General features: G+C 56.8%; 1 protein-coding gene across 1 annotated transcript in view; it reads right to left on the reverse strand.

Annotated features, from left to right (window-relative positions):
- Positions 1 to 745: 745 nt before the first annotated feature.
- Positions 746 to 27,317, reverse strand: part of Apcdd1 (APC down-regulated 1) — a 33,925-nt gene continuing 7,353 nt past the window's right edge. Inside the window, exons 2-5 of the mRNA XM_027920699.2 lie at positions 21,688 to 21,871; positions 16,177 to 16,708; positions 3,260 to 3,581; positions 746 to 1,758 (exon numbers count right to left, since the gene is read on the reverse strand). Coding sequence (XP_027776500.1) covers positions 1,310 to 1,758; positions 3,260 to 3,581; positions 16,177 to 16,708; positions 21,688 to 21,871 — 1,487 coding nt within the window. The 3' untranslated portion in view covers positions 746 to 1,309. The remainder of the gene's footprint in view (positions 1,759 to 3,259; positions 3,582 to 16,176; positions 16,709 to 21,687; positions 21,872 to 27,317) is intronic.

Raw genomic sequence — 27,317 nt, forward strand, 5'->3', positions numbered from 1 at the left:
CCAAAGCCAGGACCGGGGTCTCGGCATCTGCTCCTAGTTCCATGGAGCTTCCCATCACTACACCTTCCCGTGCTGGTCTCTAAGACCAAGAGCACTTGGTGTTTAGGTAGCACCATTTGCAATAACTCGAAGGGCTGGGCAGCCTTGAACACCCACTCTCCTGACGACTGTGAGAGAGAAGCTGACTCAGAATGAGTGGCCCTGAAACTCACAGTCAGGACGGATTCCAGGCAAGAGCAGGAAGGAACCCGAGCCACGCTGGCTGGCCGGTGATCGGAGGATGCACACGGCCCTGGCTGCACACCCAGGGGCACCCAGTGAGCACCTGGCACCCAGCACGGGCAATTCCTGCTGCACCCTCTGAAGAGCCAGCCGCTGCAGCGCCGAGCTTGGCCTCTCTGGGTTTGTCTTTAAAGATGGCAGAGACGCCAGAGTGGGGCTCCCTCTACTCCACCCAGCAGTGGGCACGGGACTGGGGTCCCCCACGAGGAGGAAACTGTGCAACAAACAGGTACTGTCTCTGTGGCTCGTGTGGCAATTTACATGGCACCCGCACCCTGCACCCGCTGCTTCTGTCTGTCCAGCGATAGGTCTACTTCTGCCACATCCCGACCGCCCCATCCACGGCGAGGGTGATGAAGAAGCGGCTTGCCACCAGCACCAGCATGGGACAAGTCTCCTCTCTCAGAGTGAAAATGCTGATGTACAAATGGTTTAAATTACTTTGAAATTTTAATCACAGACATTTTCCCACTCAACATTCCCACACACGTGGACTCTCCTTTTTTGCACAAATGCTGTACAAGCTGTCTCGCTAAACCTCGCAGCTCTCCTGTGTACACATCCACACCCTCTTCATTAACCCCCGGGGTCTCCAGGGCGGTCCCAGACCAGCTCTCCAGCCCAGGAAACGCAGACAGGAAAACTGTCTCAAGGAGGCTGGGGGCAGCCGTGGTAAAGGGCAGGAGTGGGAACTGGACAGCTGCTTCTTCTAAGCTCAACTCAGAAACACAACAACACTGAGGAGGGCAAGGGCCAGAGGACCTCGCTCTCTGCCCACTGCTCTCCCAACGCGCCAGCCTGAAGCCAGGCCGTCTGCAGACCCCAAGGGCAATCGGGATCTGGCTGGCTGGAGTTCAAAGCAGAGACTTCAAACCAGCTGGTCACCACTCAGGGCTGGAGGGAGGGAGGGCAGAGGGCCTCAGGCTTTCAAGTGCATCAGAAAAATCAATGTCTTTCCTTTTTTGTAAAGAAAATCTGTAAATGATAAGAAATCCTGGCTTAGAAAAATATAACCTTCTAAAAATTTCTATCTGAGGACGTTCCACTGCAGAAGAGTCAAAAGGGTGGCGAGAGTGGCAAGCAGCAGCGGCCAGGCTGCAGCTCCCGGTGCCCGTCCGTAAGGGTGGCCGCGACTGTCCTCGGGCGAGTCCTCTGCTCGGGGCGAGGAGGAGGCACACTGCACCAGGGGCATCTGGTAGGAGGTGGCCCTCTTCTCCGGCCTGTCTGGGCTGGACCCGTCGCTGGGCCTCTGGCCGTTGAAGAGCAGGTAGCGCCCCCGGGCATCCTGCTCCATCTTGAAGATCTCGTACTCCGTGTGAGGTAGCTTGATGCCCAGGGCCACGCAGCCGTTGGTGTGCGTCACGTCCTGCTGGATGCCCACCTGCCAGGACCCCTCGGCCCCACACTCGTTCCCGTTGAAGACGTTGAGGAGTGAGGCTGTGGCCGCATCCATGGGGGTGACCTTCATGTGATTCACTGTGGAGGAGAGAGGAGAGCTTGTAACTCCAAGGGACAATACATGGCGGGGGGTGGGGAGTAGGCGCTCACCCAGCAAATGCTGGGGACGCTCCATCCCAACCAAGCCTCAGCTCCCTCCCCAGCCAGCTGGCCTGGCAGTCCTGAAGCACTCTCAGGGGGGAAGAGTCCCCATGTCATCTGAGTGGGAGTCACAGGGAAGACAGCCACCCAGGCCACCCAGGCTTCTAGGTCCCAAGACGGGGCGGGGGAGCCCGGTCTGACTGAAAGCAGACTCCTCCCTATTCCCCAAAGGACCGGCACTGACATCGTCTTAGGCAAGACCAGCCTCCTAGGGAGGCTCCTTATTAAGGATGCGGGGACTGCAGGTCACACAACTGCTACACAGCTGTACATGGGGGGCTTGAGCAACTTCGGAACTGGGAATCTTGGGGGTCCTGGAGCAAACTCCCTGTGGATCCTGAAGGGTGACTGCACCCCGCAGGGGTGGCCAGGAAACAGACCACCCTCAGGCGCAAATGCAAAGCCCAGTCTGTGGCTGAGCAGGCTTCTGGGTTTAGCATCAGCCTGTGTGGGAGACTTCTGAGCTGTCTGTTTGGGAGGCAAGAATATTCAATAAAAGCTGGAATTTTGTTTTGATGAAAAAGTGTTGCGATGTCTAAAAGCGTCAGATGTCTGTATTAGCCTCAGCATCTCATGAACTAACAGCAGGCCCATAAGTCGGGCATCTAAAGTGAGTGAGCAGGAAGAGAAGGCACAGAAACCCCGGCCAGTGGCGAGGCTCTGCCGGCTGCCCCAGGGGAGCAGCTCCTGTTGGGGACACAAAGGTTGAGGGGACTGTGGGGAGGGGTTCTTTCTCTCAGCTGGCCCACCGCCTCCTGTGCTGGGGGAGCGAACCTTTCTCTCTAGCAGGGCCTGGGTGGGCAGAACATGTTAGCCAACAGCTCTAGAACCCACAGGGAGGCCCTCCCAGGTGGCCGTGCCTCTTAACTGGCATGACAGAGCTGACACTGGATATTCAAAGAGGTTCAAACTTAAGTCCTGAGGCCTCCTTGTTAGGTGACAGTACCTGGCCTGAACTCCCCAGTGCTGATCCCACCGCCTTCCCCAGGATGACCTTTCACATTCAGGGCCAGCTTAGCTTGGAGGTGACAACTTTGAGCAGCTGAGGGTCACTAACAGTCACTCCTTGTTGCCCACTCAGCATATAAGCAAGCACAAGGCTCTCAGGGGGACAGCTCAGGATGGCCACAAGGTGTGTGGCAAAAAGAAAACGCAGATTGAGTCTTACTGGCAGTGACAGCCTCTTGGGCCACACCTACAACTGCCAACCTGGTGTCACCTCTGCCACCCTGGAGCCCACAGGACCAGACCCAGCACCCGGCCCTGCTGTGAGCAGGAGGGGCTTGGGGTGTTTGAAGGTGGCCTTCTGATTTGTCCCCAGCATCCCCAGCAGGAGAGGCCCCACTGAAGCCTGGTGACAGCACAGGCAGCCTCCTACCTTTGAACACGAACTCGGTGCCGCCCAGGACCCTGGAGGAGAGCACGCCGCGGCTGTAGCGGCCCCGGGCGTAGATGGTGAAGGTGGGGTGCTTGCACACGGGGTCCGAGTAGTGGTAGTAGTGTCCCTCCCAGGTGTGGTTGTTGTCGTGGAAGATGAAGTGGCGGGTGAGGAAGAGGACCTCCGGGCGCACCTCGCAGCGCTGGCTCACCCACTCCCCGTGCAGTCCGATGGTCAGCTCGGCCTTGGGGGGCAGGATGGGGGGGTGGTGCTCGTCCGACCGGTAGATGATCCGACAGGCGATGCAGGCGTGGTCATGGTTCTGCGGGCAGGAAACCAACGGGTCTCAGAGACCGCTGAGCTCCCACGCTGGGTCCCCATCACTTATCAGGCAAACTCCCCAGGGGCACCTGGAGCCCGAGGAGAGGTGCGGGTGTGCTGGACGAGGGTGTGTACAAACGCCCAGCGGGCAGACCTGCCTAATGGCCCAGCTGTGACAGGGGCTCTTTAGGCTCCTAGCAGGTTTCCAGACCACAAAGGATGGCCACAATCACAAACCCACAACCCACAAGTGCTGGCGGGTGCGCGGCAACCGGAACCCTTGCATCCTGCCAGTGGAAACAGCGCGGAGTCCTTCAGAACAGTGAGGTGGCCACTCAGATTGGCCAACAGCTACCAGGCGAGAGCAGCACCCTGGATGCGGACTGGTATACCCAAGGGACCCTGGACGCAGACTCAGACGCTGAAGGGCCCTGGACGCTGACTGGTACCCGAGGCTCCCGGGATGCAGACTCAAAGGCCTGAGGAGCCCCGACACAGAATCGGACGCTGAGAGGCCCTGGATGAGGATTCAGATGCCTGCGGGGCCTTGAATGCAGACTTGGATGCTGAGGGGCCCTGGACAAGGACTCGGATGCCTGAGGCACCCTGGATGCAAGCTGGTATACCTGCGGTCACAGCATCGTTCACAGGAACAAAAGGTGTGCACCAATGCCCCATCCACAAATGGACAGAAACCAAGTCGGGCCTCTATTCACACTGAATATCGCTGACACCTGCTAGCACATGGATGGACTTGAGGACACGAGCCAAGGGAAAGGATGAGCCTGGAGCCGTGAAACTCAGAGGCAGGAGTGGATGGTGGCCATCAGGCCTGGGGAGGATGGGTAGGTGTGGGGTCTGCTGGGCGGTTGCCAGTCAGCAAGATGAAGGGAGCCCAGGTTGGGAGTGGACAGGGCTGCACATCATGGGTGTAAGGAATCCCACTAACCTGCATTCTTCAAACCATCAAGAGGGTGTGGACATCAGGAGAGCGGGTATGGCCCAAGTCCCAGGGCACCTCCGAGCCAGGGCCTGACTTGCCCTGGACATGGAGCGGCACCCACAGGGTAGTCCCAGGCCCATGGGGCTCACAGAACACCGACCTCTGGAGTCATGCTGCCCTCTGACCAGGGCTGCCGCGGGTAGGGGAGCAGGCCACTCCTGTTCCTGGGCACCTTGGCTCCCCAGCCCCATCAGGTGTCTGCTTGAGCCCAGCATTTGACTCCCCTAGTCAGAGACCCAGTCAGCAAGGCGGCTCACGACTGGGGACGCTGCTGTTTTGGAGAGGGTGGGCCAGGGTAGAGGTTCCCAGCTGTCCCCTCCACGTTCCCAGCCAGCAGCTCTCTGGGCTCAGGAGTGGGGACTCCGCATTCCTCAGGTGAGCTGAGCTGCAGGTTGGGAGTGTTCCTTGCTAATGTGCTGTGGCCCATGATGACCATAGTCACAGGCAAAGTCCTTGCTGCACCCTGGGCCTGGGTGCTTTGTTGCCGTGGCCTCCTCGAGGGTTCTGAGGACACAAGGGAGAACTCACACTGCTGTGCAGCCCGAGCCCAGCAGGGAGCTGCCCTCAGCAGGCCACGGTGAGACACAGGGACCCCACCAGGGCAGTTCAGGCCAGGGGCCAGCCACGGCTTCATGGCTGTGGCCTCGGGAGAGCCTCTCACTTGTTAAACCTCCTCCTTCGTGCATTATGGTCACTTGCATAACTGCCAGAAAGAAGGACTTTCAGGCCAAGGTTCTCACACAGGATACCTGCTTGGGGTGAAGCCCAGGTAAGCGGCCTGCTCCCCATTCTGGGCCACTTTCAGATGTCCGTAAGGTGAATAAATACACTGAGTTAAGAGAGCAGCGCGAGGGAGGAGCTCTGCCCTTACGCATTCCCCTAGTCAGTTACTATTGGCTGCAAGTTCTGAAATGTTCACCTTCAAAGACAGGTTCTGACATTTAAAGTCCAGAATGGAAGGTTAATGAAATGCCTGTCATGCCCAGTGGGGGTCCTGCACTTCCATCAGGGCTGGGACATCTCGGTGGCCTGCAAAGTCCTCACCAACTGCCTGTTGTCTTGGCTCCCAGTCCCTCACTGGCCAGAGAAACCCAGCCCAGAACTTGCACTCAGCTCACTAAGATCTCACAGGACAGGGGGGATCCTCTCCTGGTTCTCTTCACAGAAACATTTAGGGTGTACAGGGACCAGCACCTGGCCAGGTACCACCCGTGCGGGCTGCCACATTCTGGAAAGAGAAGCCACATTCAGTGGGAGCAAGAAGGGCGGGGCCCCTGGGTTTAAGTCCTCCACAAGGGCCACGGGCCCTCCCTTCTGGCTCACAGCCAGGTACGCGTGCTGGCCTCTGTCCCTGCAGTCCTCAGGGGCTGCCTGGGCTTTGTCCTTCACCCGCACCACCCCAGCCACTCCCCACAACTTGGTCTTCTGTCTGTGATTCAGAAGTTTAAAATATCAACTGTGCCTACTTCGTTTCTGGCCATTCTGGAAGATGAGCGTCTCAATCCATGGAAAGATTTGGTTTTCCCGTCAAATACCAGTGTCAACTGAGGGAAGGCTCAGAAGGCCGCCTGGACGGGGAAGAAGGGATCTTAGCTCTGCAAGCAATGCTGCTGGTGGTGAGGCTAAGGCCTCTGGTTCTGTCAGGAGAGGGGTGGTAGACCCGGCTGTGACCCAGGCTGTCCAGAACAGCACCACGCCTGAGTGCTGTATTTGGTGCTTCAGAGGATCTCTGCTTTAAAAGTGACAGGCAGGGGTCCTGAGCTCCAGATGAGAACCTGGCTGGCCAGTGGTCATCTTAGGAGGATGCTGGTCATGGATGGTGCTTCTGTTGGTGGAAGAGAAAAGCAGCCAGCCCTGGCTTCCACCAGTTGGGTCTGGGAGTTCAGGTGGTACACAGGGACTAGGAGGACCTGGCTGGTACGTGCTGGTCTCCCTAAATTCCTTTTGCTCCTTTTGTTTCATTGTGGTAAAAAATGCCTAATCAGTGGCACTGAGTGCGCTCACGCTGATGGGCAGCCCTGGCTGCCCTCCCTCTCCAAAGCTCTGCACCTTCCCCAGCCGAAGCTCTGTGCCACTGAACACTGCCCGAGCCCAGCCCACTGCCCCACCCACTTGTCTCTATGAATCTGACTACTCTGGGTATCACTTATGAATGTGATCACACAGACACACAGATTTTTTTGGGGGGTGGGATGGGGACTGCCTTATTTCATTAGCACAATATCCCCCAAGTTCATCCAGGTTTATTGCCTGTGTCACAATATCCTTCCTTTTTAAGGCTGAATAATGTTCCACTGAGGTGTGGAGTGGGGGTGATGGAGGGAGAAGGGGACAAGGGGGAGGGAGAGGTGGGAAGAGAAGGGGGAGAGGGAGAGAGGCAGAGGTGGGGAGAGGGAGGGAGGGTTAGGGAGAGAGAAGAGAGAGAGGGAGGGAAAGGTGGGGAGAGGGAGGGAGGGTTAGGGAGAGAGGAGGAGAAAGGGAGAGGGGAGAGGGAGGGAGAAGGGGGAGGGGGAGGGAGGGTTAGGGAGAAAGGATAGGGAGGGGGAGAGAGAGGGAGGGAGAGGTGGGGAGAGGGAGGGAAGGTTAGGGAGAGAGAAAGAGAGAGGGAGACAGGGAGAGGGGGAGGGGGGGAGAGGAGAGGGGGAGGGGGGGAGAGGAAAGGGGGAGAGAGGGGGGGAGAGGAGAGGGGGAGAGAGGGAGCTTGGGAGGGAGAGAAGAGGGAGGGAGGGGAGAGAGAGAGAAGGAGGGGAGAGGTGGGGAGAAGGAGAAAGGGGAGGGAATGGGGGGATAAGCCTTGTTGTCCCTTTGTCTGCTGACCGACAGCCACTCAGCTCCAGCCGTTGGCTGCAGATGTGCGGCCAGGAAGCTGGGCACTGAGCACCCGAGTGCTGGCCTTCGACCTTCTGTGTTTGCCCCCAGAAGCAGCACAGCTGGGCCACAGGTCACAGGGCTGTGTTTTTGAGAAAACCCTGGTTGTCTGCTAAGAGCCACCCTGAGGGGCAACTTGTGCCCCCGACTGGTTCTACTTCTGTTTCCCCGATGACCCGAGAAGTGGAGCAGCTTTTTGTGAGCCTCTTGGCCACTCGTACATCCTCTTTGAAGAAGGTCAAGTCCACCGCTTGTTTTTAAGCTTCTTGGTTTTGGGGAGGGGTTGCTGACAGTTTTCTGAATGACCCTTCGTGTACCATGAGGAGCCAAAGATGTCAGAGATGATGGGGTCCCTGGGCCTGTTTGTGGGTGCTGTCAGCCAGGGCCCAGGTGTGGCTGATCACTGGCTTGAATAAAAATTAAAGAGACCTGCAGGACAATCCCCGGGAAGCAGACGTGAGGCGGACACCTGTGTCTTCATACTGTGCCTTCCTTAAATAGCAGCCTCTCAAGATTGGCAGGTGGAAACAGAACGGCCTGTGGAGTGTCGAGCGAATGTCTCTGCCTGTGAAATGTCATCTGCTTCATGAAATGACTCTCTGGTTTTTATCCGTGCTGTGACACGATTCTCAGTGGGAAGTGTCCTTTCCCAGGTTCCCTGAGCTGGCATCTGCAGGATCCCATTCCCCTGGATGCTAGACAGGGCCATTTAAAGGCAGAGTTTCTATATGCGGAGTATTCGAAGGTTAAAAGCAGAGTCAGAACATGCTTCCTAGTTGCTATTCTTCTGCCTGCTATAAAAAGCTTTGATGCAGGGGCTGTGGGTGAAGCTCAGTGGTAGGGCACTGGCCTAGCATGCTCAGGGCCTGAGTTTGATGCCCAGCACTGCAGAAAAGGAGGGGGAGTTTCATTTGAAGCGGGGAGGGAGAAGGAAAAAGATCCCTATGTAAGAAATCTCTGAAAGGAGAAATCAAGCTTATTCTAAAAACCCACACCTTCCACCCTCTAGGTGAGTGCTGTTGTCAGGCAGGGTGGAGTCTGTCTCTTCTGCTGGCCTGACCCTGCGTACTCCCTGGTCACATGACTGCACCTTGCAGTGGGGACCCTGGATCCGGGGGGCTCCAGTGCATGCTGTCTTTAAGAGTCCCAGGCTCCCACAGAGATTGGGGGACATCTTCCAGCCAAGGAAACAAGGCACAGGGAAAAGAAGGGCTCAGATGAGCCAAAAGCCTTGGGATGCCCATTGTGTCTTGGGACTGGCTGAGTCCCACCTCCTGCCCTGTGCTGCCTCTCAGGCTAGGGTCCTGAAAGAACAGATGTCCCTCCCAAGGCTCCAGCCCTGGAAAGGCCTCCAGGGCGAGGACAGGTGGGGACTCTCCTGGCTCTCTCTGGTTTCCTGCCAACACCTATTCTCCATCAACAACCTCTGCTCCTGGGTCCACTCGTCTCTGTCATCAACCCAGAATGGAGGAACTGGCTCGAGAGGATCCTGTTGTGAGCAGATGGACCACAGAAGCAAGCTGGACACAACCTGAGTCTCCAGAAGCAGCATCTCTGGACTAAAAGCTGTGTTCCAGGGGAAGTGGGGACAGGGGATGGGAACTTCCTCTCCCAGGGTTTTGTTCCATAGACAAAAATACCTTCCTGTTTCTCAGAAAGAAGCCGCGGAGGCCGAGGGCCTGTGTCTACGGCTCTGTCTGCAGCTGCAGTTTGTCACGTCGGGTGGCCTTTCTGCTGTTGATGACCCTTTGTGTGCGTCCTCTAGGGTCTTCTCCATTGTACTGGAGCTCTCTCTCATATCTCCTGGGACATGGGCAGAATGATGGCCACACAGACCTGGACACAGGGAGGGCTCCCTGCCTGACTGGTGGAGAGAGAGCTGAAGGGTGGCACTCATTCCCGTAGGAGCTGACCCCCATGGAGGGCATTTTCCAGATGTGGGGTTCTAGGAGCCCTGGACCTGGGCTACTTCAAGCACCAGAAGGGATCAAGGCGGTTCTGCTTTCAGAAGGAGAGGGAGGTAAGAGCTGGGCCAAGAGGGTTGTGTCCCTGTGACTGTGGCTTTAAGTGCAGGCTGCTGGGCTGGCTGTCCACGTGCCATAAACATTAGTGCCCTTGAAATCAAAACCCTGGTCCCCAGGGGGAGGAAAGGCCTCCAGAGCGAGGATGGGTGGAATGGGGCCGCCTTGGGAGGTGACTAGGGCACAAGGTGGAGCCACACCTGTAGAGCTGGTGCCTTCAGAAAGAGGGGCTGCAGAAGGCACCTGCACCCTGCAGAGGCCCGCCAGCACCCAGCCACGCTGCCACCCTGCTCAGACATCAGCCTGCAGAGCCGGGAGATGGGACTCCGTGTGGTTGCCAACCCTCCAGCCTGGGCACTGCTCGGCACCTCCTGCAGGGGGTGGCATTGACGCAGGGAGCCGATCACCCCCTAGGAGGCGGGCCTATGCTCTAGGGGACTCAGAGAGAGTCATGGGGACCCTGCAAAGCAACCCACAGCCTCTTACAGGCATCTAGGAAGGGGCCTGGGCCAGGCGGACAAGGAGAGGAGGGTGAAGTCAGATTGTCGCCTTTGGGCCCGAGTCTGGATGCGTCCCCTCAAAGTCCACACACTTGAAACGTGACCCCAGCTTCATGTTCATGCTATGTCAAGGTGGGCCTTTGGGCGGTCAGTAGGGTCAGGCGAGTCATGGGGCAGAGCCTTAGGATGAAGAGCCTCAGCGGGCACACCCGCTCTGTTTGGCCGAGTGATGCTCCTGCCACATTAGGACTGAGCAACAGAGCCACACCAGGTGCCAGCACCTCGCTTTTGGACTTCCCGATCTCCAGAACCAGGTGCTAGCTAAACCACTGTGCTTACAAATCACCCGTCTCAGGTATTTTGTTATAGCAGCAGAGAAGCACTTTAGACACCATGTATCTATTCGCCTGCTGAACGCGGAGAGGAACCAAAGTCACCTGAACACTCTCTGCATCCTGGAATTCAGAAGGGACACTTCAGGGGTCCCCAGGAGCAACATGATACTTCTAGAAATGGGTCTTCTGAGAAGCTTGCCATCTAGAAAGTGAGCTCACAAGGCCTTTCCTGTTTTAGGAAACGTGGACAATCCCACGAAAGCCCATCTGGCCTCCCCTTGCTGCTCAGACCCGCGGGACTTGACAGCAGCGAGGAGACAAGGACAGGAAGAAGCTGGTCACCGGGAGCCTGACTTTCAGATGGGTCACTCAAGAAAATCTGTATTCATTTTCACTTGATTCTTTCTTCTTCTCTTAGGTATTTTAATTCACTTAAATAATCAAAGTCAATTAATTTTAAGAGTTAAGGGGGCTTCGAATCCCAAGGACCCCCGGCTTAGCCCCTTCCTCCCCCTCGGTCCCACTGGCTCAGCTCACACCCGAGGAGTCAGGAGTTAACACGCTTTATAAACGGCCGATTTCCTGCTGCTTGGGGTTTTGCCCTGTCCTCTCAATGTTCTTGCCTTTTAAGGGATGAAATGTTTACCCCTGGCATTGTCCCTGACAACAAATCTTTCCTGGTCCTCCAACTCCTCACATAGAGCCACCCTGCCTGCCTGTCTGCCTGCCAAAGACTCCGGAGGAGTCAAGGGATACGACGATCTGTATCTGCAATGACCGCGCAGCTGCAAGCCCCTGCAGCCGCCACGGGAACTGCAACCCCGAGCAACCCTGTGGTCAGGGTTGCGACCTGGCTGCCCACTCCTCCCACACAGCAGGCTGCTAGCTGAGCACTGCTTCCAGGAGCACATCCTCCATGATTCACCTGCACGAGGACTGGCCCCCAAGGTTACTTCAGGTGCGACCCCATGGCCTTCGGGTCCCCCAGTCCCTCTTCTGTCTCCCGTCCCCTTGGCAACCCCTTTCCTTCCCCACAGGCAGGAAGAGAAGGCACCAGGGAGCTTCTACAAGCCCCGGGACCCTCCCCTTCCCCACGGACACCCCCCACCAGGAGCACAGCAGGCACGTACCCAAAGAGAGCCCCTGCCCAAAGTCCCTCTGGTGTCTCCAACATCAGGAAGTCGCATGGTTCACTAGTATTTATCATATACGATCATCCCTCTGGATCTGTGGGGTTTACATCTGAGGACTCAATCAACTGTGGATCAAAATATTGCCAAAAATCTACCTCTTCTGAACATGGAGACCTTTTTCTTGTCATGATTCCCTAAACCATACAGTACAAGGACTTTTACCTAGCAGTCACACCACAGGACCTGTCATCTGGAGACGATCAAGGGCATATGGAGGACTGTGTAGGGTCTATGCAAACACTATTCCACTTTACATAAGGGACTTGAGCACCCGTGGGTTTGGTGTGTGTGGGTGGTGTCCTGGAACTGATGCCCACAGGGGTGACTGGTGGTCACAGGGCCAACTGTGCTCTGCCACAGGAGAGGGGCCTTGCAAACCCATGCTGATGGACAGCCAGGCGGACGGTTCAGGGAGCACAGTGCTGCAGCTTCTCGGGCGGGGCCCAGCCTCCGAGAGCTCTCCTCCCTGTGCTCTCCTCCCTGTGCTCTCCTCCCACTGCCCAGCCCCGCGGCTGCAAGTCTGCTGGGGGAGAATATTTAAGATACACGGATAGGGGAAGCTGTCTGGTTTTCAGATAGCCCCCTTGATTTACAACCCCGTCGTTGGGCCAGTGCAGGGTTTTGGAGAAAGACCAATTTCATTTGCTTACAAGTCTGATCCTGAGGCTCTGGCGTTTCTGCAGATCCCGGCAATCATTTGCTGTTAATTACCGTTGGATTCTATCGCTGCTGCAGGAATGGACCTGCACCCGCCCATCCACTGCAGGGCTTGAAGGCTCTGCAGGGGCAGGGGCTGCCGGGCGCTGACTCCATTCAAGCACAGCGTCTTCCGTGGGGTTATTTTAGGCCCCCGTGGTTTTTCTTAAAGAAGAGTGGCCAGTTGCCTCCTGAGAGCGCCCTCTGCACTTGAATCTCTGCAAACATAATTTATTTGCCAAAAGACTCAGAGTCTCACAGCGAAGCTGCATCAGGCTTAGAAAAACAAGCCGGCTCGACATTTCTATTTTTACCTGGTGTTTCCACAGGGGCTGAGACTAGTGGTTTCTAACTCAATTTAGTATTTAAACTAATTTTCAGCCAGGTCTCTGTGGACCAGCCATTAGGGGAGGCACAGAGTTCCAAGGAGGAAGCTCCGACCCCTCCTGGCAGGGTGTGGGTCTTTGGAGACGCTCCCTGGCTCCTCCTATCCTGGGCCAGGCGCCACAGAACCCCACAACCTGCTGCAGCAGTGCCCACAGGGCCTTCGCCAGGCCCAGCGCTCAAACAGACCCCGACGGCCAGGTCCATCTGCTCTTCCTCGTGGCTTTCCTGGGAAGGATCTGAGAACTTCCTGAGGACTCCGCAGCACGCCGTGGGCCAAGAGGTACACAGCGAGGGTCAACAGGAGAAGAAAGGCCCTTTCAGGTCCCAGAGCCACGCCAACCAGCCTTGGCCATGCTGGCCAGGCAGCCGTGCTAGTCCAGGGCCCTGGCCTTGGCTGGCTCTGGAAGCCCAGGCCCTCTTCCCCGCCAGGCCGCCAGCGCTTGCGTGACCTCTGCCTTCCTCGGAGTCCCAGCTGTGCTTTTTGTTTTCTGTAATTTTACTTTTGCGTGGTGATGGTGTTTGGGTAACAGGAGATCACGGCACAAACTGCAAAGGTGAGAAAATAATGCGGGCCCAGCCGTCCCCATCTCCTGGCCCCTTCTCGGTGGTCACGGTTCCTGTGCCTGACTCCTGTCCTCTCCTATCACTGGTCTGATCAAATGGCATCCACGGGGCTAGTCTGCACCTTTCTTTATCTACTGTGTCACTTAGTACATCCTAGATAACATCTAGTTCCCCAAGTTCTTTCCACCCTTCATATTTCTGGAGTCAGGGAATCAGGCCTGAGGCTTCGGAGTCCATTTCTTAAGAATCCAGGTAAATGTCCCCACAACAGCCCCCGCAGAGGGGAAAGGAGAAGACAGAAGGAAGTGCTTTCCTGTTGGGCCAGGCACACACTTTGATGTCCCTGTCAACCACCATCCATGCCCCGGCACCAGCCACAGATGGACACAGGGGGACAGAGGCCAGACAGTACCCCACAGGGTAACCCCACTGGATCTGATATTCCTACCATCTTGTAGCAAAGACAAAGCAGGGTTGTAAGAGGTCAGACAGTACCAGTGCCAGTCAACTGAGGCTGAGGACTGGGGCAGGGAGACTCTCATTGCCAAAGTCCACTTTCTTGCCCATTTATCCAGACCATGGCTTAAAAATCCAAAACTACCAGCTCTAGGGCAGTGGGGCGTAGCTCAGTGGTAGAAGCTTTCCCAGCATGCTCAGGGCCCCAGCATCACGAACAAAATAAAACAGAACACTCCTCAACATTTTTGTTTATAAAGATTCTACAAAGATCAGCATCACAACTGCCATGCCAGTTCCGAGGCCCTCCAGTGTGTGGTGGCACACTAGCTCCCCTTCGTGAGGGACACTAGCCACAGAGAAGGGTCCTCCCCAGCTGGACCAGGGGAGTAGCCAGGAGGATTCCCGTGGAGCTTCTGGGATCAGGGATGTGGACTAGACCTGCAGGACCTCCCAAAGGAGTCACCCGTACCTCCAGAAAGTGAAGGGCCGAGGTCTGGCAAGAGGGGCTGGTGGGTCACTCCTGCACACTTTCAGTTCTACAAAGAGCTAAGGGATCAAAGCACCCACAGGGGCACATGCTGGAGAGGAGAGCCACCTGAACCTGGGCAGGGGCAAGCAGCACCTGACGTCAGGCATGGGGCACCACCCGCCTCCCCCAGGGCAAGTCAGCCTCTTACTCAGCCCCAGCCTCACCTCTCCCGAGTCCCAGCTTTCTGGCTGCTCTAGGGACTTGCTGGAGAGGAAGCAGGCGCAAAGAGGGCTCTGCCCATTGGCAGGTCTTCAACAGGGCTTGGGGGAGCCAGTGGGAGGGGCGTGCTGCTGGCCAAGGTGGGGCTCCTGGGTGACCTGGGGGCCACTTTCATCCCTGACAGTGTCCCTATTACCGCCCGACTCTCAGAGGGCTGGCTGCACTGTACTCAGAGAAGCCCAGCTGAGGGCATGAGAGTCCTCTTGCCCTGCTACAGCCACTTGCTGAGATGCCAGGAGAGGCGCTGTGTGGCTGGGGGCTCCACGGTGACTCCAGATCACACCTTCAACCGCAAAGTCCCAGAATGTGCCTGAAGCCCACGAACTGCATGGTTTCCCAGGTGGCCCAGCAACGCCTGGCCCAGGGCCACCGTGCCCAGGCACCACCATGGTCCTCCTCGCCAGGCCCTTGCTGGAGCTGGCAGGCCACAGGGGCAGAGCTCTGGGCTCCTCCCTATGAGACCTCCCTGAGCACTCCCGGGAACTCCCACACCTGCCATGAGGGAGCGGGGCATGAGGGGCCCCTCTCACGGCACCTCTGCAGTGCCCCGGAATCCTAAGGTCAGAGCGAGCAGAACTGGCTTCTGTGTCAGGACAAGCCCGGTGGCACCGTGAGTCCTGCAGGTGCACCACAAGCCCCGGGAGGGCAGGGACTTGCACACAGGCCACACCCTGAGAAGCAACCAGAGGAAGCACCTCCGCCATGGGGCAACGACCATAAGGCTGCTTTCATTACACGAACTCACGATAACAGGTTAAGAGACAAGGGCACCAGAGGGCATCGTGTGGTAGAGGAAGTCCTCTGTGATGCCCAGGCCAGCCGCACGCGAGCTCACAAGACCTCTAAGGAAGACAACTGTCACAGGTGAATAAGCCATCCCAGATGTCAGCCAGCCTGTGATGGCAGCTACTGCTCTAGAGTGCTCCATCAAAGCCCTGGGGGACCGCCGGGGGACGCATCAGGAACTGCAGCAAGCCTGCTCAACCTGCTCCCGCTGCCGCGCACACGCACTCCTAGGGCTGTGGACGGGCAGCTGCACGCTGAACACCGTTCTGAGCCTGTGAATCCCACAGAATTACTGCGGTGTCACTGGGGAAGAGAGAGCCACCAGTGGTCCTTGTTTCCAGCCCTCCCCACTCGGTCCTCCCTTCGGATCACAGTGACTTCCCACTTCACATGGTGAGGTGGAAAGAAGTGGGCGTCTGCAGGAAAGAGGTCCGGGCTCAAGTCTTGGCACCGAAACTCACAAGTGGGAGATCATGGGGACCTGACTTCCCGTCTTCGGCTGCCTGCTGTGCCCAGGAGGATCATAATAGCATCCACCCCCAAGGCCACTGTGCACACCCAAAGCAGTAACAGGAAGGTCTCTGTGACGCCTAAAATGCCATTTTCACCGTCTCCTCCTGTGGCCCCTCCCCCTCCGCCAGAGCTGGGCTGGCGGCTGTCATCTGGTCTCTGTGCCAAGTGTGGCTGTGATGTCCTTTCCTTTGTGCTTTGCTCTGGGAGTCACAGAAGAGCGCTGTCGGACATTAGTGCCAGAAAATTTCTAGGACTGTCACCCACACCGCCAACCACTTCAAACAGGCATACCTAGCCCCAGGTCACTGAAAGCCAGCTGGTGGCAGCCCCGGGTCTCCTGCCTGGCTGTCCTCTCCCACCCACCAGCCCTCCTCTCTTCTCCTGCAGTCCCATCTTGGTCTGTCCCTCCCCTGAGATGAACGCTCCCTGTCACAGGTCCCTTTGCACCTGTGACATGCCCTTACCAAGGGCCCCCTGCTTGGCTTAGTAGGAGGAGGTGCAGGGCTGCGGCCAGCCGGGTTACCTTGGCATTCTGCAGGGGCGGCTGATAACTGGAGGGCCGGTAGAACACCCGCTGGGTGGCGTCTGTGTGGATGTCCCCGAGGAAGAGCTCCTGCACCAGGTGGTCCAGGTTCTGGTGCAGGTACTGCTTCTCCACGCGGATGAGCTGCAGCTCGTGCATGGCGAAGTTCACGGCCCTGGTGCACTCGCAGCCGTTCTCCTCCCGCCACAGGTCGTAGGCCACGTCCTGCACCCAGGGGCCCCCGGTGGCCAGGAAGCCTGGACACGTGCGGTTCACCAGCTGGCTGAGCTGCTCAGCCACTGCCTCCGTGTGGCAGATGACCTGGACGTTGTGCAGCTGGTAGTCAGCCTCCGTGCCTCCGCGGATGATCCAAGAGGCCTGGCGCAGGCGGATCTTGCCGCGGATGATGAGGGTATAGGTGGGATTTGTGCACCGGTTGCTGCCATAGTAAAACTGGTAGGCCTGAAAGGTGTTGTTGTGATAGAACCTGTAGGACCTCGTGAGGAACTCTGGCCCCGACCGCACCTCGCAGCTGGAGGAGAGAAGAGGAGAGGTGGTGAGCCCAGGGCAGGGGGAGGGACAAGGGAGGAGAGGTGGGGAGCCCAGGGCAGGGGGAGGGACAGGGGAGGAGAGGTGGGGATCCCAGGACTGGGGGAGAGATGCATGCCAGCAGTAGAACACACAACATGCTGTCTACACGGCCGGCCTGCAGGTCCAATTCTTTGAACCCTTACACCAGCCAGGGGTTACATATGATTATCACTTCTTTTACAGCTGGAGAAATGGAGGTACAGGCCAAGACACGTGGCCAGCTACTGCATGAATCCAGGCAGCAGGGCCCCAGGGACTGCTCTGAGCACTGCACCAGTCTGTGTTCACGGGGGAACAGGCCGGGGGAGCCCAGGCTCCTCAGTCCTGGCTGTGGGCCTATTCACAGAGACATTTCCTCCTGGATAAGGAAGAAGAGTGTGGAGCAGGCCTAGCAAAGGAATTCCCTTCTCTGGATCAAAAGTGGATGACTTCATGAAATGTCATTTAAGGGACTGTGTCTAGTGCAGGCAGAGGCAAGATGTACACTGTCTTGAAAGGGAACCTAGTCCCTGGTTGCAGACAAATTCACCCTCCCTCCCACCCATTCAAAAGGGATTTTCCCTCTAGCTGAATGGTGGGGGTGGGGGTGGGGGAAGAGGCCACTAAGTGAAAGGGAAGCTAATACCAGGAACAAGGGTCCCTTTGGCTTGTGTGGGCTGACAGGGAGGAAGTGCCCTTTGCTGGGGCGTTAGATAAAGGCTGGGGTCCTGACCAGGACACTCAGACTGGCAATCACAGCAAAGGTGTCTGGGGTTTCAGCTCTGGGCCTCTGCACTGCTCCAGCTGCCACCAAGTGCCATGGCTGCACAGCCCAGGGCAGCAGAGGTGTAGAGCCAGGGTATGCAATGCTTCCCCCAGAGACTGGTGTGTTGAAGCTGCTTGGGCCCTAATGCAGAGGTGCACAGCGGCTTCTGGTGATTGGATCACGAGGGCTCTGACCCCAATGGTGGGTTGATCCACTGGATGGGTTAATAATTTGAGTGGATTCTCTCAGGAGGTGGTGGAAACAGGAGGAGGTGGGGCCTGCTTGAAGGGAGTAGATACTAGGTAGGCCCTGGGAGGGGATTTCTTGCCCCTGAGCCCTTTCTGTCTTGTCTTCCCAGCTGCCATGAGCAGAGCAGTGCCCTTTGGCCTTGCCCTTCCGCCACGATGCTCTGCCTACCTCAGGCCCAGAGCAAGGGAGCCAGCAGACTATGGATTGAAACTCTGAAACCATGAGCCAAAATAAATTTTTCCTCCTTAGAGCTGTCTTCTCAGGCATTTGTCACAGTGATGAAAAGCCAAATGACAGGAGGGACTCCTTAAATCACTGGCCAAAGAGCCTGTCCATGAGCTTCTGTGAGATCTCGGCTTCTGGTCCTGATTCTCAGCTCACCAGAGCTGGCCTTCAGTCCCTGCTCCTGTCTACAACTTGAACAGAGATTCTGGGCTGAGCTGACACAACATGGGTACATCAAGCCACTCAGGCCTTCTCAGAACCGCTAACATGCTAGTTCTTCAGCTGAGACCTGAGAGAGAGAAAGCTACATCAGGGGGTACCCATGGCAATAGAAAGTTGTCACCTAGTGTCAAATGACATCCTATGGATGTAAGACACAGCGGTCCTGCAGGCACCAGTCACTGGAGCCACAGGGGTGAGGAGACACTCCAGCTCTCTCCTCCAAGGAGAGAGGAGAGAGTGAGCAGCACCCAGGTCACGGAGGCTGAGAAGAGCCTCTTGATGATTTGTCTTGTCAGCACTGCTTTCGATCCACTGCATGCCAGGCCCTCCTGCCCACTGCATCCTGGGCCCTCCTCCCTACTGCATCCCGGTCCCTCCAGCCCTCTGCAACCCAGGCCCTCTTCCCAATGGCATCCCAGGTGCATCCCAGGCCCTCCTCCCGACTGCATCCTAGGCCCTCCTGCCCACTGCATTCCAGGCCCTCCTGCACCCTGCATCCCAGGCCCTCCTCCCCACTGCATCCCAGGCCCTCCTCCCCTCTGCAACCCAGGCCCTCCTCCCTACTGCATCCCAGGCCCTCCTGCCCACTGCATCTCAGGCCTTCCTCCCTACTGCATCCCAGGCCCTCCTGCCCAATGCATTCCAGACCCTCCTGCCCACTGCATACCAGACCCTCCTCCCCACTGCATCCAGGACCTCCTGCCTACTGCATCCCAGGCCCTCCTGCACTCTGTATTCCAGGCCCTCCTCCCCACTGGATCTCAGGCCCTCCAGCCCACTGCATCCAGGCATCCCCCGCCCACTGCATCCCAGGACCCCTGCCCAATGCGTCCCAGGCCCTCCTACCCACTGCATCCCAGACCCTCCTCTCTACTGCATCCCAGGCCCTCCTCCCCACTGCATCCCAGGCCCTCCTCCCCACTGCATCCCAGGCCCTCCTCCCCACTGTATCCCATGCCCTCCTCCCTACTGCATCCCAGGCCCTCTTGTCCACCACATCCCAGGTCTTCCTCCCCACTGCATCCCAGACCCTCCTCCCTACTGCATCCCAGGCCCTCCTGTCTACTGTATCCCAGGCCCTCCTGTCTACTGTATCCCAGGCCCTCCTGTCTACTGCATCCCAGGCCCTCCTTCCCACTGCATCCCAGACCCTCCTCTCTACTGCATCCCAGGCCCTCCTCCCCACTGCATCCCAGGCCCTCCTCCCCACTGCATCCCAGGCCCTCCTCCCCACTGCATCCCAGACCCTCCTCCCTACTATATCCCAGGCCCTCCTGCCACTGCATCCCGGGCCCTCCTCCCTACTATATCCCAGGCCCTCCTGCACCCTGCATCCCGGGCCCTCCTCCCTACTTTATCCCGGGCTCTCCTGCCACTGCATCCCGGGCTTTCCTGTCCACTGCAATCCAGGACCTCCTGCACCCTGAATCCCAGGCCCTCCTTTCCACTGCATCCCAGGCCCTCCTCCCCACTGCATCCCAGGACCTCCTGCACCCTGCATCCCAGGCCCTCCTTCCCACTGCATCCCGGGCCCTCCTGCCAACTGCATCCCAGGCCCTCCTCCCCACTGCATCCCGGGCTCTCCAGCCCACTGCATCCCAGGCCCTCCTCCCCACTGTACTCCAGGCCCTCTTCCCCACTGCATCCCGGGCTCTCCTGCCCACTGCATCCCTGGCCTCCTCCTCACTGCATCCCAGGCCTTCCTCCCTACTGTATCCCAGGTCCTCGTCCCCACTGCATCCTAGGCCCTTCTGCATACTGCATCCCAGGCCCTCCTCCCCACTGCATCCCAGGCCCTCCTCCCCACTGCATCCCAGGCCCTCCTGCACCCTACATCCCAGGCCCTCCTGCACCCTGCATCCCAGGCCCTCCTCCCCACTGCATCCCAGGCCCTCCTGCACCCTACATCCCAGGCCCTCCTGCACCCTGCATCCCAGGCCCTCCTCCCCACTGCATCCCAGGCCCTCCTGCATACTGCATCCCAGGCCCGCCCATTCTCCACTGAGCCTCTGCTCTCTCCACTCAGAAGTGAGTGACAGTCTTTTAGTATCACCCCCGATCCCTGTTGCTCCTGTGTGGTTACCACTCAGCAGCTGCAGTGCTCTTTAGGAAAGCCGAAGCTGAAAACTTCCTAGTTCTCTCTGGTGAGAAACTTGCACGGGGGCACGTGGGGCGCTCCTGTCATTCCAGGCAGAGGGATGGCTTGAGCCCAGTAGCAGCAGTCAGCCTGGGCAACAGAGTAAGTCCCCTTCTCAAACAGACCAATGCCCCAAAAGGGGACCTGCTGTGCAAGGTGCCTTTGGAGCTGGCTCCACCCTCCTCCAGGTGCATTCCTGCTCACTCCACGCAGCTGGCTGCAGGGTCCTCTTGACCACTCTGCCTCCAGCCTAGATTTTGCTAGTTCCTCCAGACTGAAGCCCTTCCCGTAGCCTCTGTAGGCAGCTCACTTCTGCTGGACTTTCTGGCCCCCACCCTTATCCTGAAGTGGGGGCCCTGGTGTTTTCCTGCCACCTGTCATACTCCGTGCCCCTCGGCCACGGGACTTCTTCGTATAGATTTACATGTATTTGTAAAATCCCTGAAGATAGGGACCAAGTCTGTTTGGTGCACTGCTTTATACAGGAAATATAACATAGTGCTTGGCACGTGGTAGGCACCTAATAAATGACCATTTTAAAGTTATGATCTTGCATTAAGAATCTTATGCAAATAATTTATAATGCCTTTACTTTAAGAGACTCCCATTTTTAGAAAAAAAATTCTGAATCTTCATCATCTTATAACATTTCTTTTCCCTCTTTTCTGACATGCACTTGATCCCTCCCCATGGAACCTGGAGGCTACTTATCCGACCCCAGGAACAGTGCACGGGGAGAAGTGATCCTATCCCAGGGTTTGTCTAGTTAATGCTCGACAATTTAGTGGGCAGAAAAAAACATCACAGATCTGCCTCTAGACTGTTTTTAAAAGCTCTAATCGAAGATAAGCTGGAGCTCAAACTGGGGTAAATCTCAGCCTCACGGCATGGAAACGAATCTCAGAATCACGCGCTGGCTGGCCCAGGCAGCTCTAACCTTGCTCTGGGAGCCCTGAAGCCACATATTGAGTTACCAGGCTATGGCTAGAACCTAGAGGCCACAGGAGCTTGCCAGGCATGTTCAGGGTTGGTGACACACAGACGCTTAATTTCACTTGCTAATGGATTCTTTTTATGTACAGTGGTCCCGCGGAGTTCAGTAAACAAGGATCTATTCACTCGTGGCTGTGGTTCAAGTAGCACAATATAATCTCTGCTCCAGCGTAGGATTTCTACAGCACTTAGCTCTGTTTCTTAACCAACCATCATTTCTAACCTGGTCCTTCATTAGGACTCACACAACACTGTAGGCTATATAGAGTCCAAGAACCAGAGAAACCGCACAGAGAGTCTTCTGGTCCCTCCCCAGCCCCTCCCACCTCCGCAACCCTTGAGCTCTCACCCTGTGGAGACCCAGTGGCCCTCGATGGTCGGTGGCATCTGCACAGTGATCCGCGCGCCATTGTGGAGGTGTCTGAGCATGTGATGGCACTGGGACTCCTTGAAAGCCCTCCAGGCACTTTTCTCTAAGGACCGAGGATGGGATCTGCCATCAGGATGAAGGAGGGCAGAACCCTCTCCCAGCCCTGGAAAAGAAAGGTGGGCAGTTAGGGAAGGGCCTGGAGCATTTGAAGACTGAAGGCTTCCTCTGTTATGTGCCACTCTGCTGGCTCCCACAGGACCCACTCTCCAAGGGGAAGTGTCCCTGGGAGCCACTTCCCAGGTGGCAAAACTGAGGTCCATGGGGACAAGGGCTTGCTTTGCTTGAGGTCACCTGGCTAGGTACCAGCAAAACAGGAGTTCGAATCCGTGCATCTATGAACGGTGACTAAGGCAGGCACCTGTGGGAGCACCTGTGTGGTGCAGGCAAGGGAGTGACCACAGCTATGGAGGACAGCCATGGACATGTCCCAGAGCCACCAGGGGAGGAGACAGGGTTGAAGGGAGACGTGAGAAAGGGGTCACTCGGAAGGGTGGACACGTGCCAGGCCACCTGTGGATGGGGAAGGAGAGAGCTAGGGCACCAGTCTCGGTAGAAACGTAGCCTGGAGATGGAAGGACCAGGGGCCGGGGAACAGCTCTGGAGCTTCCAGCAGGGAATCTCTTCCCTTGGTGGCCCCATCTGCTCACACCAGCACGTGCATTTTCTAGCTGTCTCCGCCTCTGGGTGGAGGTCCTTGCTCTGATCTGAGTGCAGTGTGTCCCCAAGGGCTTGCGAGTCAAAAGATTGGCTTCCAGTGTGGTGTTGCTGAGAGGTAGAGGGAGCTTCAGGAGATGGGGCCCAGGACAGGCATTTAGGCCACCGGGTGCTGCCCTCAGGAGATGAGTGCAGTCAGTGGGACCCTGGATGGTGGTCGCAAGGGGGCTGTCATAAAAGAACGTGCCTGGCCACTCCCCAGCCTCTTATACTTCCTGACTTGCCATGTGACCTCCGCCTCTCACCAGTGCTCCTGCCAACATGCCGACTGTCCTGTGACACAGCCACGGGCCCAGAGGAGAGCCAGTACTGTGCTAACTGGGCTATCAGCCTCCAAGACGGAGCTCCACAAGAACCCAGTCTCAGAAAAACTGAACAGTCCACACAGTCTTTTTAATCAAGATAATTACGAGAAGATCACAATTTTGTTTCTGGAGAGTAAAGCACGACTAGGAATAAGTTTATCTTCACAACGGTATTTTAGGTTGGCCACCATCTACCCATGCAAAGTCACCACCAGCTGACGTCCAGAGGAAAGCAATGGGGACAAATGGGGCATCGCTGAGAGCCCAGTCCCCCTTGAGAGTCTCTCCTGAAGGGACCAACAAATCGATGGGTCTTAGGGAGGGCCCGCCATGTACTTGACACCATGTCAACAGAAAGAGACATGAATTAGACAAATGTGTGAAAATACAACAGAATCTACATAAAGTCAAACGACCCATCAGATCACTGCTCCTGAGGAGGCGATCCTTCGATTTCATCCAACCCCTGAATGACCTCATGGAGACCATGGCTCACGAGGGCCATCTGAAATCACAAGTGAGACCCAGAGTACAGTGACTTACAGCCACATGAAGAAAATCTACCAGGACACACTCAGGCCTGCAGGCAGGTGACATCCAGATATCTGAAATTTCTAGATTTCTGTCATATCCAGGTATCTGCTATCATGTGGTCGAAAAACTCAAAGATGGAGCTACTGTTTGGTGGAGAGTCCCGGCTGCGAGACGGCAGCGTCCCCACGTGTGACCTGGGTTTTCCTGCAGGAGAGTGCTGGTTTGAGAAGGAGCAGGATTTCAGCTGCTTTGGCACCTCACCTGAGCCCATGGCAAGGAGGCATGGCACCTCCTGGCATCTCCACCAGGTAAACCGTGACCAGCGATCCCGGACAAAGATGACTGGGTTGGGGTTAGGGCTAGGGGGTTAGGGTTAGGGGGTTAGGGTTAGGGTATTTAGAGTCAGGATTAGAGTTAAGGTGTTAGGGTTATGGTTAGGGTGTTAGGAATATGTAGTTAGAGTTAGGGTATTTGTTTTAGGGTTAGGGTATTTGTATTAGGGTTGGGGTGTTAGAATTAGGGTTAGGGGGATCGGGTTAGGTTGTTAGTGTTAGAGTTAGGGTTAGGGTTAGGGTTTCAGGGTCAGGGTATTAGGATTATGCAGTTAGGGTTAGGGTATTTGTTTTAGGGTTAGGATGTCAGGGTTAGGTTTATGCTGTTAGGGTTAGGGTTAAGTAGCTCAGGTTAATGCAGTCTCCCCTCTGGCTCTGTCTGGCCCAGTCCACTGCCTCTGGCTTGAGCTGGAATGAGGGAAACTGCAGAAATGGGAGATCTCTGTCTGATGACCTTGTTACTATGTGGGAGGGTCCTCCTACTGGAGGGGCACTCTTGGTGTGTCCCCGCAGCCCTCACCATCCCTCCCCAGGCCATGGGAGGAGACAGGTTGTTTTTCCCAGCCATTTTTCTCCTTCTGTTTTGAGAGCCAGGCTGTTTACAAAGTATGTGCATTTTGATCAGCTCCCCCAGGTCTGATGACGCTGCCCTTCAGTGGTCAGCTCTGGCACTGGGGCAGTCAGCAAGGGATGAATCTGGTGAACGACTGGCCCTCCTATCATGGACACCATTGACAGCATCCTCTGACTGAGTGCTCTTCACTGTCTGGTCTTCAACCCCCATCTGTCCACACCACATTGTCCTCTTATTTGGTTTTAATCTGACACAGGAGATACGATGCTCATAGGACCTCCCCGAGTCCCGGGGCTGCGATTCTCTTGACAGTAAAGCTTTTCTGAATGTCCCTGTTCAGCAATCAAGGAACAAAAGGCAACACGGCCTGCTGTTGGAGGGTCCACGTGTGATCGATTACGCTGTGAGGAGTTTCAGATAGGTTTTAGCCAAACTCACAAGGCACTGGGAGTCGGAGAAGGGTCTACTTGAAACAGGACCCAAGCATTCAGTAAAGGTGCCATCAGTGACCACAGCCAGGCTGTGTTCTAAAACGTGGTGGTAAACTCCGCCACCTGCACGTGTTTTCCATGGAGATAACAAGACGGGTGCAGTGGAGGGGCCACTCGCTGGGGGGGAAATTGGACCTGCCACGGGGAGGGTTTCACTGAACCCGCGATTTCAATGATGGTTAAGATGCATCAGTATTTTGTTACCAGAGACAAAAACAATTGCATTTAAACGATGACACGAGGCTTTAACAGTAGTTCTGGGAAGCAGTGAGTCACTGCAGCAGCCGGGGGTGGCTCTGACATTCCTTTGATCTATTCAGGGAGACGTGGGGATTTCTCACGCAGCTCCATGGCCACTGCTTGCCCTTGGCGTTTGGGCAGTGGAGTGTAAGCACGGCCTGGCTCTCCTGGGCACCCTCAATTCTAAGTCACTGAAGGAGCTGTAGGAGAGCACATGCCCGGCAGCCGCTCTGGCCATGACAGAATGTGGCTTCACTGATGTCTGACAGGCACCACGCTCTACTACAGGCCTGGCGGTCGGGGCGGAGAGCAGGAGCCATGGGTGAGGGGGGGCACTACACACGCAGACTCAGTGGTGTGCTTCTGATTCTCAGAACCAGCCTATCTGCCATCAGACTAGAGGTATGGAGCCCAAAGGCACATGGGAAGGAAGTGCCAGTGCTCAAAGGCGTGTCTGAGTCCAGTTGCCACGGGCAAAGGCGGGCCGCCCTCCTGGCCACTGCAATCCCACCATAAACAACTCCAAGCAGGAAACAAGGGCGTCCTGCCCCCGGCCATCCCCTGTCAGCACGGCAGCCGCCAACACCTGAACCTTCCAGGCGCTGGTATCCGCGTCTCTCTTGAGCAGAGGTGTCACCCACCTGCCAGAGCCGGCTTCTCCTGAGCACAGCGGTGTCATTACCATCAATGTTAGTGACAAGGCTCTTAGGCCAACCTCAAAAGGTCCCTCCTAACTAGAAGACAGTTAAAATAATGGTGAAAGTTGCCCAGGGTCAGCCTTACTCTGAGCCGGGAAGACAGACAAGCAGCTAGCTCTCAGGAGCGTTCACCAAGCACCCGTGGCCCTGGAGTGGAAGGGGCGGGACCCCGAGCGCCAGACCTGGAGCCTGTCTGTTCTGCTGGCTCAACGAATGCCCATCAACTCTTACTGTGTCTATTTTAGGGACCAGAGGCACAGAGAGGAACAAAGGCAAGCTCTTGGACCTTGAGGTTCTCAAAGTCTCTCTGACATAGATGTTGAAAAGGGTAGAGATGACGAAGGAGGGGTCCTGGGAGGAAAAGTGGGACCCTAGAGGCAGAAGAGTGGCAGTGAGCACATATACAGGTTGTTCCTGAGGCTGGAGTCACACAGGGAAGGCAGCCTCCTTTCAACCAGTGGTTGAGGAAACAAAGCCCAATCTGCCCATCATTGGAAAGCAGGGAAGAAGTGTTCAACTGTTTTGGGTTTCTGCCAACCAATACCCAAGCAACTGAGAGTGGGCCAGGCTGAGGGGCCCCTGAGGCAGTCAGTACAGTGGGAGCCTCAGTGAGCAGCCAAGTAGGGAGACACCCACAGCTGTCACAGCTCACCAAGGACGCTGTGACAGGCTCACGCTCTAGGGCAGTACTCAGTGTGGGGCAGAAGGACAGGCTGGTGTTCACACTGGTCTGTTTTCTACTGCTCTGACAAAACACCTGAGGCTTGGTAACTTGTTTTTCAAAATGAGGTTGATTGATCTCAGCTTTGGAGGAACAGCGGGTGGCCACAGCCTCTGCTCAGCTCTGGCGAGTCCTCTAGGCTGCACTGCATCCTGCGTCACAGCGTCACAGTGTCTCGGCGAAAGAGTGCCAGAGGAGATCATGTGGAGACAGGCAGAGTGTGCGAGAAGAGAGTACAAGGCAGGAAGGCTAGGTGAGGAGAGGTCATGAGACTGGAAGTGTAGGAGACCATGGGGCAGGACGAGTGCATGAGCAGAGAAGCAAGCATCATAGCAGCGTCCTGACATCCGAGGCTTCCTCTGAGAGCAGCCCTGGTGCCCCCTCCAGGGATACCACCTGAGAATTCTGGTCCACCAGGGGCCTGTGTTCCCGCATCCCCTGGAGGTGTAAGCCCAGCCGTTCACTCCCACAGTCAGGAGGCCTGCAGGTCAGGGTACTGCTCCCTGCACGGCAGCTGCGGACATTATAGCCTGGAGGTTGGGCTGGGTGAGGGTCTAGGCCCCAGAGGGGCTTGTGAAGGAAGCAGGCCCTGCATCTCCCTGTGGGTTATGGAGGACATCTCTGCCCGATGAAGGAAGGGCTGTCCAGGCAGAAGACACCACCTCCAACAGGAGGGCGCTGCTGTGCCCGTGGGGAGAACCAGGCTCAGGGATGGAGATGCCCGTGGGCAGAGGGCAGGCAGCCATGGTCAAGCAGGATGTACGTGCGGAGGGAGGCTCCTCTGGGAAGCTGAAGAGGCACCCCACAGCTTTCATCACTGTAAGGGCAGGAAGAGAATGCCATTGACGTTTTGGAAAGACTACTTTTTTTTTGGAGGGATTAGGGACAAGCAGATCAGAAGCAGGAAGACCACGAGGAACCTACTGCACCGGCTCAGTCT

The sequence above is a fragment of the Marmota flaviventris genome, chromosome 16, assembly GCF_047511675.1.
Source record: "Marmota flaviventris isolate mMarFla1 chromosome 16, mMarFla1.hap1, whole genome shotgun sequence".
Taxonomy (NCBI): domain Eukaryota; kingdom Metazoa; phylum Chordata; class Mammalia; order Rodentia; family Sciuridae; genus Marmota; species Marmota flaviventris.